The sequence below is a fragment of the Pieris napi genome, chromosome 19 (genome assembly GCF_905475465.1).
Source record: "Pieris napi chromosome 19, ilPieNapi1.2, whole genome shotgun sequence".
NCBI classification, from domain to species: Eukaryota; Metazoa; Arthropoda; class Insecta; order Lepidoptera; family Pieridae; genus Pieris; species Pieris napi.
This window is the reverse complement of record NC_062252.1, coordinates 4920811-4934756: the sequence shown is the minus strand read 5'-3', so window position 1 is coordinate 4934756 and position 13946 is coordinate 4920811. Positions and strand designations below refer to the sequence as shown.

Sequence of the window (13946 nt, the reverse complement as noted above, 5' to 3'; positions counted from 1 at the left end):
CACAATTACCCAATAATTATGGTTCACAGAATTTGATGTGAATCTAAACTTATAATTAGGTACACTTACTTTAGGGGTTGCAGAATTTCATGCACTAACCTACTTACTTCTATGTTTCTTTAATTAACTTATTACAATTTACGTTTATATCAATTTAACTCTAACAAAGTCTTAAAACTATCGTTAAGATGAGAGATGTCGATCTCAAAATAACAAAAGAAAAGTGGAGAGGGCTGGATTTGAAAGGTGAAAAGGTGACTTACCAGTACATCGCTGCCTCAACACTCGCACAAAATACCCTTAACGCTTTTGGATTTGCGTTCTTGACAAATTTATTTGTTCTTTTGAATAGCCGTTTTTAGCAATCGCGACGTAGTTTCCCCTTTTTAGGTAAGCAGAATTTGATGCTCGAACCGATAATTGAGAAGTACGTGCAGCTAGAGCGACTATCCTGTCCTCAGCGCCAGTCAAGTAGTGTGTCCGCGAAAAAGGGTTTTTAAAAACTTAAAGTTAAAATGAATACAACCGGTCCGATTTGAGGTCCGTTTAGTACTAAATATTACAAGTATTCTATTATATTTATATCCTATTCTTAAAGGCCTACGTGACCGTTGTGCTGACACATTGTTCTCACGCTCTACAAGGAAACGTTACTTAGTAAAAACTAAGAGTGGTTCGTAAATCATGTAAGAGTGGTTCGTAAATCATGTAACAGCACTTCGGCTATTGAAATATAAAGGATCTTTGTACTACTATGTTGCAATGGTTTTTGTTTATATAAAATATAATTATCCTATGGTGGTGACACACGGGATTATATAACTATCTACTATTTACTATTTACAAATTACTATATTTACATTTCACATATATTGATCTAATATATTGTTTTTATTGAGCTTTGATTTCATGTGTATGTTACGAATTAACTAGTCCTTACTATCAACATCCTTGTTATTATTATTATTAAAGCTTTATTAATCCATACAACAATTGGTTAGTTTACATTCCTTAATATTAGTATTAGTTAAGTTAGTATGAGTTTTAAAAATTTAAGTTAGATTTATTTTTTAGTGGTCTAGTTTTTGTATAGTAATATTTTTTATTACTATCTTTATTTATTACTACCCATCAAACATTGTCAATCAACTTTGAGCTTCAGTCGTTGTTGTTTGTCAAATTCTTAATCAGCGCCGGTACTTCGTAAATTCCAATAGCAAAATATTCCAAAGTTTTGTGCAATTATGTTGTTCTTAAATTCCGTAAATGTTCTTGATTTCAGATGGGTCACCGAGTACCCAGATACTCCAGTCTGCTATGGGGTGTCTGTATACCAAGTTCTTGCAGTAGCTTCGACTTGGAAGAGGAGCTTTCACACAAACTGTCACATCTTGGAGTGACTGCCAAAGTACAAAACACTATGTGTACTGTTAAACACTTTAAGCGGCCGTACTCCTTTGGAAAATCTCTAGCAATGTAAGTTATACAACTCTCTATCTAACTATAAGACATGTTTATTGACATAAGTCTAGCAGGCTTACCCTGTAAAAGTGATTTCGATTTCATACGTTTACGACATCATACGGGTCAACGGCGGATCCAGGGGGGGGGTCATGGGGGTCATGACCCCCCCCTGAGCAGGACTTAGCTGGACCACTAATTGAACATAATGATTTTATATATACATTTGTCACCATACAGATTATATGTAACTACATACCTTCAATATTTAATTAATTTAATATAATATAATAAATTTGTATGATGGCAAACGTTTGGGAACGAACGCATCGAAAAATGAATTTTCCGCGCCACACTTGCGCGCGCTTGTCGACTATGAAACGTCTAGCTAGACCTTACCTCAATCAGAATCGGAACGACTTAACTTCAACATATCATAACATAGTCTTTTTTTAAATTGTGACATCAATATGTATCCTAATATAGGAAAATTGGATTCACTACCCTGTCAGCGAAGCGACAGCAGAAAGGTCTTTCTCTACGTTGCGCAGAATTAAATCGTGGCTAAGATCTTCAATGGTTGAAGATCGCCTAACCGGACTGGCACTTCTCCACGTTCATAAAAACGTACCCGTTGACGTCTAACTAGTGACAGCAATAAAAAATTTTTAGATTCCTCACACCTAGGGGCATACGAAAATACCCCATATTGTATGTTCCGCAATTTTTTGTAGTTTTCGAGTTATACATTTTTTTGTGTTTTTTTAATGTTTTCTGCCAGCGAGGTTTCAAAACTTCATATCTTTTTTTGTTGTAGGTATTTTGCAGTTTTTTTTCAGTTAAATGATTGTCTTAAATGTTGTTCAAATAAAAAAAATCCCAGCTTCTTCAAATTAGTTAAAGCTACTCAAAAAAGGGTTTAAAGTTAGAAGTTTAGTTTTTAGCTGGATTCGCCCAAACATTCGACTTCAATTTAAAAATACAAAAAGAAGTTTCCATAGCTTCTGGCTAAGTTTAAAAAATCCACAGGGTTCTAAGCTACCAAAATCATAGAAAAAAAATGGTACTTAATTGGTCTTTTTTTGTTGTAATCGGTGGATTTTTTTTTTGGTGGATAGGCTAAAAATTGTTTTTTTCTACTTTTATTATTCTTATGGTAAATTAAACTTTATAATGTGATTTTAATACCCGTAAAAAAAAGTAGCTTTCCTTCGGGTAAACCAGCTCTTTCAAAAATCCCCAAGCCCTGCGGAGTTTCTAAATTTAGCCAGAACCTATGGAAACTTCTTTTTGTATTTTTAAATTGAAGTCGAATGTTTGGACAAATCCATCTAAAAACTAAACTTCTAACTTTAAAACCTTTTTTGAGTACCTAGCTTTAACTAATTGTAGGAAGCTGAGATTTTTTTATTTGAACAACATTTAAGACAAATATTTCACAGAAAAAAAACTGCAAAATATCTACAATAAAAAAAAGATAGGAATTTTTGAAACCTCTGGGAGAAAACTTAAAAAAAACACAAAAAAAAATTATAACTCGAAAACTACAAAAAATCGCGGAACCTACTTGGGGTATTTTCGTATGCCCCTAGGTGTGAGGAATCTAAAAAAAATTATTGACGTCACTAGTTGGACCAACCTGTATGTACACAATATTATGTGTTAAGTTTTTCAAGTGTACAATAAAGAATAAATATAAGTGCAATACTTACGTACATTAATAAAATACCTACTTTTTACTTCTATCTATTGTTATCAAAATTAAATTATAAGTTCTTGACTTGACCACGACTATGTGACCCCCTCCTGGCGCTAAAGCTGGATCCGCCCTTGATACGGGTATTCCAAAAACTTTATTAAAATTGGGCCAAATTAGTTAATCATTGGAAATCTGTATTACCAGATACGACGGTAGAATAGCCCTGCTGCATATTAGCCCTGTCCATACGAATAGAAAAAATATTATTGTCCGGTAATCCTAAATTACTAATATTATAAATCACTGTTTTTACTCAAGTAAACGCTAAATCAAAATTTAAAACAAAGGAAAACGGTACACTTATGAATTCTACAGGCCTTTTCTTATAGTTCTAAAAAACAACTTAATATCTAACCTTGGTGCCTATGCATTAACACGTCGAAACATTATAAACCATTTGCAATTAATTTACAATAAATACTTGCATTAATAACAAAAATTACGAAATTTGTTCGGTTTTTTCCTCTTGCGTTATGTAGTTGTTTCTGTTACAAAATCTGTGATTGTTAAGAGGCTATAGGACCCGCCCGGTGTTCGCCTTAGGATCGCTTGTTACAGCTATTGTTAGAGATATGAAATACAAAATGATTTTCTATATAACAGCTGACCATGACAGTATTAAAAATTTCGTTATCTGTTTGCCTAATAAAGCTTTGATACTGTATTTGGGTATATTGTTCCCTTAAGTGGGCACGAGATAGACATACCCATGTGTCTATCAAAGTAATTTAATAATGCAAATCTTTATCTATCCAGCCCGAAGTATTGTTTTTATCCTTTCCAAACCCGTGATGTTTTTTTTTATATAACAAAGGGCATAGGGACAAGAGGCTCACGTTTAAGAATTGATACGCTCTTTTCTTAAAGGTCCCTAAGGGCTGTTTGTACGCTATGGGCATTAATCATAAATGAATTGCATAAAGTAAATAATATAACTAAAATTGATTTTAGAAATAATAGCTGTTCTATTTATATAACATTTAAGGTTTAGCAAATATTTGCAAAGATTATTTTTTGTTTTTTTTTTAATTTTATGATAACTGTTTGTAGTAACTACCATCAAAATATAGCCAAAAATCTCATTCATCGTTGACTCAAACATTTATCGTTGATTTTAAACATCACCAGAACATTAACAGAAATATCATCCCCATATTAAACGTTATTCTCAATATTACAGAGCATTTTTCCTCGGAGTCCTACTTCTCCTTACCTTGGGAACTATTTTCGACGATGGCAAGGAGGGTGCAACGAATTTTGAAAAGTTACTAAACGCGTTTTCTTTGAAACGCAACCTTCGCAAGGTCTTCGATCTTTCGGATTCACCTACACGAGTCAAGGGGGTGGATGTATTTAGAGGCATGAACGCATTTGCGCTACTCGTTGCTCATAAGTCTATGGCAATGGCGCATAGCCCTTATGTCAACAAAGCTAGTTATGCAGAGGTAGGATTCTTTGTATTTTTATGATATATTTAGTAAAATTATATTGATATATTTGGGGACTGTCAGTAATTTTGGTGAACAGTCTTCTTCCATCCTATGAATAGTAATTACATAAAGAAATTAAATCATGATTTTTGTTCATTGATATAAGTTGTTTAAAAAAGGTTTTATTTATAATTTTAACATTAAAAATGTAAAGGAATAACACCATATATACGACGAATTGTCGTAACAAAGAGAATCTTTAGTAAACAACAGTATGTAAAAATAAAATAATAAAATATTAGGGACTGACTTTGATTTAAGAGAAATGTGTATATCTGAATATACTTTATTAGCTAAATATATTTTTGACAACATTGATTATAAAACATGTTTTATTGAATACCGTTAAAGGGCGCTTATGAAAAAGTTATAGTTTTTTTGCGATCTGACTGTAATAATAACAATGACACAATATGCCGCATAACTTAGCTAAATGTTGCGTGATCTAAGGTTTTAACATTGATTTCCTTCAAGTACAAATCGTCCTTACTGAGGTTACTTTTTACGGAAAAACCATTTCATAATGGTTTGAAACAGAACCCTTGAAATGATTTTTATGTCAATAAAAAGAAATCTATATCTCAGAAAATAATTTTCAATATTTTAGAAATAACTTTATAAGTAAGGAAAAACACTTAGTAAAATTTTAATAGTTTATTAGAGATAATTTTTATACTTCGAAAAAATTTAGAAAATTTAATTACTTCTTATTAAATCTCCAATAAAGTTTGTAATCTCCCTAAACCATGCAGCAGCCATGATTGCGTAACTATGCTCCGTTTATTTATTCATAATCAAGTGATCTGTGCCTTTTAACCCGGAACAATTACCATCAACAGCATTAGACCCAGCTACATATATTATATTTTAAATTAAGGAGGCATAATATAAGACATGAATTTAAAAAAAAAATGGTTTTTATGTCTACCACCACGTGTCAAATATTACTAAATATAATCAATAAAAAAAATTTCATTAAAAAGGGCGTTGAGATACAATATCTGTATATCAAATCATAATAACTACACTTTTTTTTAAATTGTCTTAAAATTTATAAACTTAAAGTTCGTATTTAATTAAAATATTGGTTGTTTGTAAAGTAGGTTTACGATCGAGATGTTTACGTGATAACGTCTTATGGTGATATAAGTTTTTGGGAAGTAAGGAATTAATGAAGATAACAATTTTTTCAAATTTTAAATTACACCTATCGTTTTATTCACACTTTTGATGATAAATTTCGGGTGTAAAATGACAAGTTTACTTATTCGACTATGATATACATTTTTCTTCATACATTCACGGAATGACTGGCAGCGCTCGAGATGAGACGGGAGATCGGTCCGTCTCTATCTCGTTATACCTGCGATCGCGCTCGTGAGGTTTTGGTATGACACAAGTATCTGAACATGTCACCCGACTAAAACGATTTTAAAGACGTTATCACGTCAAAAATCACTAATTAATTACACCTATTTCGTACTTCAATTAAGAACATAACGCGGAAAAATTGCTGTGTCATAAATAGGTGTGTCAAGACACGTGAATACCCTTCAATCATCACCCTGAATCATTGATTTGTTTTAATTGCATCTTTAACGCCAGCAAGGGCGTTCTGAAGGAAACGTTTATATTAGTCATCATTTTTAATAAGACTGCGTAATAGCACCATCTTCGTAGATCACGTGTCTAAAACTGGTACTCTGTAACTCCCTAAATCGATGCCAACTTCAATATTATGCTTTGTGCATTAATGATATTTAAAGGACCACATCGAAATTGGGAAAAACCAAATATTGAAGCCGAATTGGTACTTCACAAGGTGATTACACTGATGGCCAGTTATGCGTGCTTGTATAACTTGTAGTATACGTAACTATATACATAAACTATAGAATATCTATAACTAAATACTCTTCAATAAAGTAACACATTTTTTCAGGTATTCGGAATGCCTTGGGCTGTGATTGGTAGATCGGCGATCGTGTACACCGACAGTTTTCTCTACCTCAGCGGGTTTTTGAATGCCCACAACCTATTGCAAGATCTAGAGAAAAGAGGAACTATTGACTTTAAGAGCAGGCTCCTATCTAGATGGTTCAGGTATGGATTATTAGAATATTGCATACACACACAGATACTTATAAGAATATTATGAAGAAAAAATCTGTGGAACTTTTGTGGAAAAAAACCTGTAGCTCAACGAGTTAATTTCTCATTTCCACATATTTGTTGGGCTATATACTAGAATCGATATATATCTATTCATTTCATAATACAAACTACGTATCCTTACCTAAGTGCTTTATATATTTATGTATTCCTTGAACTCTAATGAAGGTTTTTATGGAGAGAAAAAATTGATAAATATAGTTTTATTAAGTGCTCAGGTTTTTTCCGTAAAAGCAAACAGTCTCTATGGGATAGCATAGAAATGTCCCATAATATAGTGGTGTGTACTTAAAAGGTAGGCTAAGTGAAAAGTAAAATTAAGGCGAAACGAAGTTCGCGGGAGCATCTAGTAAAAAAAATCTGTGGCACAGGTTGTAACTCTTTAGGTCTGGGCCACAGATTTCTGAATATGTTTCATGATCATTTTTAAATCTAATAGGCAAATAGGTGATCAGCTTCACTTGACACACACCGTTGACTTTTTGGGTCTAAGATATATGGGTTTCCTCACGATGTTTTCCTTCACCGTACGAGCGAATGTTAAGTGCACACATTGAAAGAAAGTCCATTGGTGCACAGCTGGAGATCGAACCTACGACCTCAGGGATGAGAGTCGTACACTAAAGCCACTAGGCCAACACTGCTCAAGGGAGCATCTAGTACATTATAAAAAAAAAACATTTTTTTTATAAAATGTTATAAGTTGCAGATAACAAAACAGCACATTTAATGAGGTTTTAATTAATAAGATTTCAGAGTTATTTTGCTTATTAAACATCAAATCCAATGTTGCACTAACAATTATGAAATATTAATTCGCTTACACATTGAAATCCGATCAAAACTAAATTTGTTACGTCATTAGTATTTAACACGTGTGCGTTAAATCCAATAAACCGATTTTAACACATTAGTAATATGGGATTACTTTGCAATTACAGCGAACAACATTTTATCTACGTATAATCTGCTCGGAAGATTCAATAGATAGAAACATTTTGCAACTTTTTTTCATATTCTCTAAAAGCAAATGGGTGATTAGGCTTTTGCGACATACGTTTGTTCCTAGTGTTAATCTGGCATATAGAAAAATTGGTCGAGATTTAAAATCTCCGGCTTACTGCACTTAGCCACTTGTGTAACACTAACAGAACAATTGCATTTTCATTAACCCTAAAAGATGTTATACACGATTGAGATGAAGTCTAGAAAATAAACGTTTAAGCTTTTCTCCATTTAGACGGGCTAGAAAATAAAAAATATTTCTTACTTTGAATAACCCGTTTTGGCAACAAAATAAAACAGTGTAAGTATCTATACTAATATTATAAAGAGGAAAGATTTGATTTTTTGTTTGTTTGAAATGAATAGGCTCCGAAACTACTGGACCGATTTCAAAAATTCTTTCACCGTTGGCAAGCTACACTATTCCCGAATGACATAGGCTATGTTTCATTTTCAAAAAAGTTAGGGATGCTTACTATAACTTGAATAATAATCTAACCCAAGGTGTAAAAAAATAAACAAAAAAGTTCCTTCAATCGTGCGAAAACGATTATGTATTTCAATTTTTCAGGACACATTACTATCTATAAAAAATGTCGCGACAGCATGTCTCTATCTTTTATAATTACGTCACAATAAGCGTCCTTTTATTATTATTATTTTTATTAAAATACCACCGCTAGAAAAGGCTCTTTATTCGTACATAGGTATATCCTTATCAAAATAAATACCAACGTTTCACACATAAGCTACAATTTAATGGCATAACCACCAAAAAAGCATGGTGTATTGGTGTTCTCCTGCCGTTTCTCTTGAATAGTTTACTACTAGGTAATATAACAAAAATCTTAGCCACAGCAACGCTAGGCCGAGTCTACTAGTAAACAATAAACATGTATTGTAGAATTCTATTTTAGTGGCTAGGTTCTGCTTGTTCAGGTCAAACATATGCCAGCTCAATGTCAGCGCCAGTGGAGTGTGCATTTTAACGACCGTGAAATTGATGCTAAGACCTCAGTAGTCACCTTCTAAGTCGAGTCTTATTTCAACTTTTCTATTTTTAAACTAATGACTCAGGTTTGGCTTCTCTGAGGAAGCGAAAATATATATAATGAAAGGAAAGACGTAACGATTTTGAGTTCCGTTTGATTGCTGAAAATTAAACATGCCCAACGCGCCATTCTTAAGATCCGATATGAAACCTTTTCACTACTCAACTTCAAAATTGTACAATGAAACAAATATTTTACCGGTTAAACTACACTTAATAGCAATATGCAGACTTTTATGGAAACAAATACCGACAACACCACATCATACACACAAAACGCACTTATATTTAACCACTTTCTTAAAAACAAAATTTTCACTAACGATTCAAAACTGTATACATTCACTAACAATCTTAAACAATATCTTTTAACCTGTCCGCTGAAACGGAAAATATTCTTATTCTGCAAAAAGTTTAATTATAAAATGTAAGTGTTATGTAGAAATTATTATCGTATATCAAGTACCGTTAACATATCAAATGGAAGAGACTAGCTGCCCACGACACATGGAATCCTAGTGTGAGGGCTAGTGCACTTTCTTTTTAACAAAACATCCTTTTTATTATGTACAATAAGGTTTTATTTCTTTATTATAAGCGGTAAATAAGTTATAGGCAGATTTACCGATTTCTTAATCCACCTAATCTTGTATAATTAATACTAATAAGTACCCCCTGTTTTCAGACTGTTTCCACTATTCTTGAGTCTGATGTTGTTCTGCACCTACATCCTGCCTGACCTCAACAACGGACCCCAGTGGAACCTGGTGGTGGAAGAACATGGCCGAGTTTGCGAAAAGAATATGTGGAAGAGTTTCCTTTTCATACACAACTACTTTGGATTTGAGGAAATGGTAACTATTACTTCTTACATAGAAAACACAATGGCGCTACAACTTTTTAGGTTAGGGGCTCAAAGATTTCTGTATCTTTCGTAATCATTTGTTTTTCGTTTGAGTGTTAAATTCGCACATTAACAGTCCATTCGCCGTGGTTCGAACCTACGACCTCAGGGATGAGAGTCGCACGCTGAAGCCACTAGGCAACACTGCTCAAGCAAGAAAGAAAAGAAAAGAAGATCATATCAGCCTCGCTTTTTGTTAGACAGATTACTACAATATGTTTTTGTATTTGTATTTTGTTTGTATCTATTTCGAGACCATTTTTCTAATAGGGAAGGGTGATCAGCGTACTCTGCCTGACGTGCTCCGATTTGGGTCTAAAGCATGCTTAGCCTTACGATGTTCCCGGTGTTAAATACGAACAATAATGTGTTTAAACATTAATAGCAAGAGGAAGTGTTAGAGCGTTTCATTGTTAAAAAACGGAAAGCCAATTAGCTAACATTGTTTTTATGCACCGCTAAAAACTATATTTACCGCAACAGGAAAAATAAAAATTTTAACAGATATTTTATAAATTAAATAGGAAAATTAATGAAAAACCAATGCAGAATCGAGATCAAAGATTCGCAATAGATAAGTGGGTGACACCAATAACTTATATAAGAGGCTGGGAACTGGTGCATATTGCAAAGCATTGTTAATAACGCCTGATAATTGAAATTTGCAATGAGAAATTCATTCACCAAGAATTTTTCCATCCACGATTGAAAACACTGTTGATTATTTATTATTATAAAATCCTTTAGTAGTGTTTTTTTCTAATATTCAAATAATTAGTTTTTACGTTAAATAATATTTGAGACAGAGTTGCAAGTCTGGTTTAAGATAAGTGTTAATTAAGATTAACACATTTCATTTGAACACTGTATCATAAAACATACAAATTTACATTTTAGCAAAAAAAATTCTTAATTTCAAGAATGCTAATGAACGTAGCTTCTTTAAACGTTTCTTAATAAAATTTGTTGACTATTAAGTCAGCGACTAACATCAAGCATCTGTAGCGATACCTAAATCGGATACAAACTAGTACGATGAGGAACCCTGTAACGCTCTAATAAACTTATTCCGACCGCTAAGAATATTTACAACTTCTCAACGTTAGCCACTGGGGCCTTCCAGCTAGTCGGATATTTTTTTAAATCTTTTCTATATATATTCCCGACTATGTTGTCGTCGGAGGTATTAAATAACTTCGTAAATGGTATTGGTAACCCGGATGATTAAACACTACTACCAATTTCTTTTAACAACTTTTTGTAGGATCTTTACAGCTAATTCCAAAAAGATGCCTCTTAACCTAATGTTGAAAATTATTTCCTTTAAATTTGTCTCTGTTACTTTTATTCCCATAGCTTGTTCAGTGTTATACCTGTCGTATCCAAACATTGTACAGTCGGTCAGAACATGTAACACCGTCTCTTTAGCTGTATTACAAGGACAGGCAGCACTTTGTCTAACCCTGAACCAGCTAGTCGGTTGTATGACTGGTGACAGGGAGTCATCAAAGGTCGCCACATCATTCCTCACCACATTTAATAAAACCCAACCAAATCTGTTGCTTACTTGCAGATGCTAATTGCACGTGCTAGAATTTTTTTTTGTAGCTGCACTTATTTCATTTTTAAATTCTTGCTCATTTCCCTCACAACACTATATACGGTTACTGTCGTGTCCATCTTGAAGAACAAGGTTTTCTAAGAACAGGCAAATTTGTTGGTGGCGTTGACTCCATGAAGTGGGTGATGAACAACAGCACCGAGAAGTCACGCCATGGCGATGGCCTGATGATGGATGGTCATGGAGGGCGTATGATATGGGCATATCAATGCGTTTTCCCACGTTCCTTGCTCCTCTCGGTAGCTCGGAAACGGTGGTAACTAAGATTGATTCAAAATTCGTTTGAAAAAGATATTTGAATAAAAATGTTTTGTTAAGTCAAATGTAATGAGTGTTTGAATACCATTAGTGATGTTTGACCTTATTCGACGATGTTTTTAACAAAATAGATGTACACAAGACCTTCGGTGTAAATGGTCTACTGGCTAATTGCAACTTTAAATTTTATCCTTCAAGTAAGGTCGGCCAAAATTAACTTTCAATAGGCTAAGGTTGCGAATTCTTAAAAAACATGATAATTGCTTCGTCGTGATTAAAGTTAAAAGCAGGCTTTGGAAATATTTTTTGGAGTTAATTTTTTTTTTTTTTTTTAATGTTTTCCTATTAATTAGTTTCAAGACAAAGCTCATGTTAAAGCAGTATTAAGCTTTTTTAGTTAGCGCGCGATTCTTAACTCTGTAGTCGTGTAATCGAACTCCGCTTGTGCACTAATGAATTTTGTTTATGAGCAATTAACTCTTGTTCGTACAGTAAAATAAATAATGGCATGTTTTAGACCAAATATCGATACCGAGTGTCAGGCACAGAAAGCTCGAAAAATATTATTAAAACAAATGCGAAAATAAGAGCCTCTATCTGGTTTTCTTGTTCGCAAACAACAACCAATATGTAATATATAAACCTATGAACACACTGTAAGTCAATAAGGTCAAAATATCTCCGTCTACAAATCATTTTAAAAGCATTTATTTAAGCGCCATCTAGCGGTTGTTTGAATTACTAATGAACATGACAGAAATCTGCTTTCTTTGTCTCTCAGGTCTAGACCAAGGTTGTAGAATATATATATATATATACATAACTCTTAGTTGAGAACCGTTTATAAGATTTTTGTTAATATTTCAGTGTCTCACTCACACCCATCAAATAGGCATTGACATGCAATTGTACGTGGCAACGTTCCCTCTGATGCTCATTCTGTGGCGGTTCCGACGAACTGGTCTTGCGCTAATCGTGGCCATTGCAGCAGGTTCTACGGCACTGAGGTATCTGGCCATACACTGGTATGACATCAGCATGTTCGTCTACTATGGAATATCGTAAGTATAGAATATATAAAATGTAGTTTAACCATAGTTTGTGTTCCAATATTAGACTATTAGACAGACATATGCAGAGTGTAATATTTTTTTGTACAAGCCCTTTTTATCAACTTAAAAACGAAATTCCGAGACGCGATTAGATGATATTATAAATAGCCTTTTATTTAAACCTGGTATAAAATATTGTTGGTTTAATACAAATAATATAGTTTATAAAAAATATTTTTTAGCTATTGCATAGATTTTATCACGGGCTTTGAGCGCGGCGACCGAATCAAGAAATTCCGTAACGAAATAAACGTAACACACGATGACGTAATATAGGTGCGGCCAATACGCGTTAGAGCGGGACAGAACGCATACTGCGTCTCACATCGGTTTAGCGTGATCGGATAGGTGTGTTAGTCTGAGTCTGGTAGAGTGGTAGATTGAATTAATATCAAAGAAAAAACTTGAATTAATATCAAAGAAAAGAAATACTGCAAAAAATAAATAAATAATTATATTGCATAAGTTTAGTGAGTACCACACGTATTTTTTAATTTTTTAGATCGTCTTAGGCAGTTTATGTCCAAAAATGCTTCTACTTTGGAATACTAACGTATATCAAAATACATTTCTCGTTTTAGTTCTAAACAAAAACCAATTATCCCTGTTATTTACTCTTAATTATCACTAATATTATCCTAATATTCGGCAGAGTATCAAAGTTACTAGACGCAGCGAGGTATTCCTACATTCTACCAACACACCGAGCCACCATTTACCTCATCGGCGTCTTGATGGCGTATTTCATCAAATCCAAAAAATCTCGCGTCAATCTCAGTGATGTAAGTTTACAAATTTAACTACATGCAATTGATTACTTGTTATTTTTAAATGAACAATTATATTAACTTACTAATTCCATTATTATTTGATTAAGAACATAAAAATACTATACTTGAGGTACCGACCGACATAACACAAACTTTGTGGGCAAATCAATCATTGTGTTGGTTTTATAACAACACAATACCAACCAACCAAAGCTTTGGACTTCCCTTCCTGATTATGTACGTTCGGCTTCTTCACTATCGTCTTATATAAGCATTTCCTATCAGTATCGTATTCCTCTGTGTAACATGGTGTATCTGTCTTTGTTCTAATATTAAAATTTCA

General features: G+C 33.4%; 1 protein-coding gene across 1 annotated transcript in view; it reads left to right on the top strand.

Moving 5' to 3' along the window:
* The window catches only part of LOC125059044 (nose resistant to fluoxetine protein 6), a 45128-nt gene that overhangs the window by 28184 nt on the left and 2998 nt on the right, over nt 1–13946 (top strand). Inside the window, exons 3-8 of the mRNA XM_047663225.1 lie at nt 1283–1476; nt 4401–4665; nt 6653–6813; nt 9624–9792; nt 12589–12782; nt 13486–13615. Of these exons, the coding sequence (XP_047519181.1) occupies nt 1283–1476; nt 4401–4665; nt 6653–6813; nt 9624–9792; nt 12589–12782; nt 13486–13615 (1113 nt within the window). The remainder of the gene's footprint in view (nt 1–1282; nt 1477–4400; nt 4666–6652; nt 6814–9623; nt 9793–12588; nt 12783–13485; nt 13616–13946) is intronic.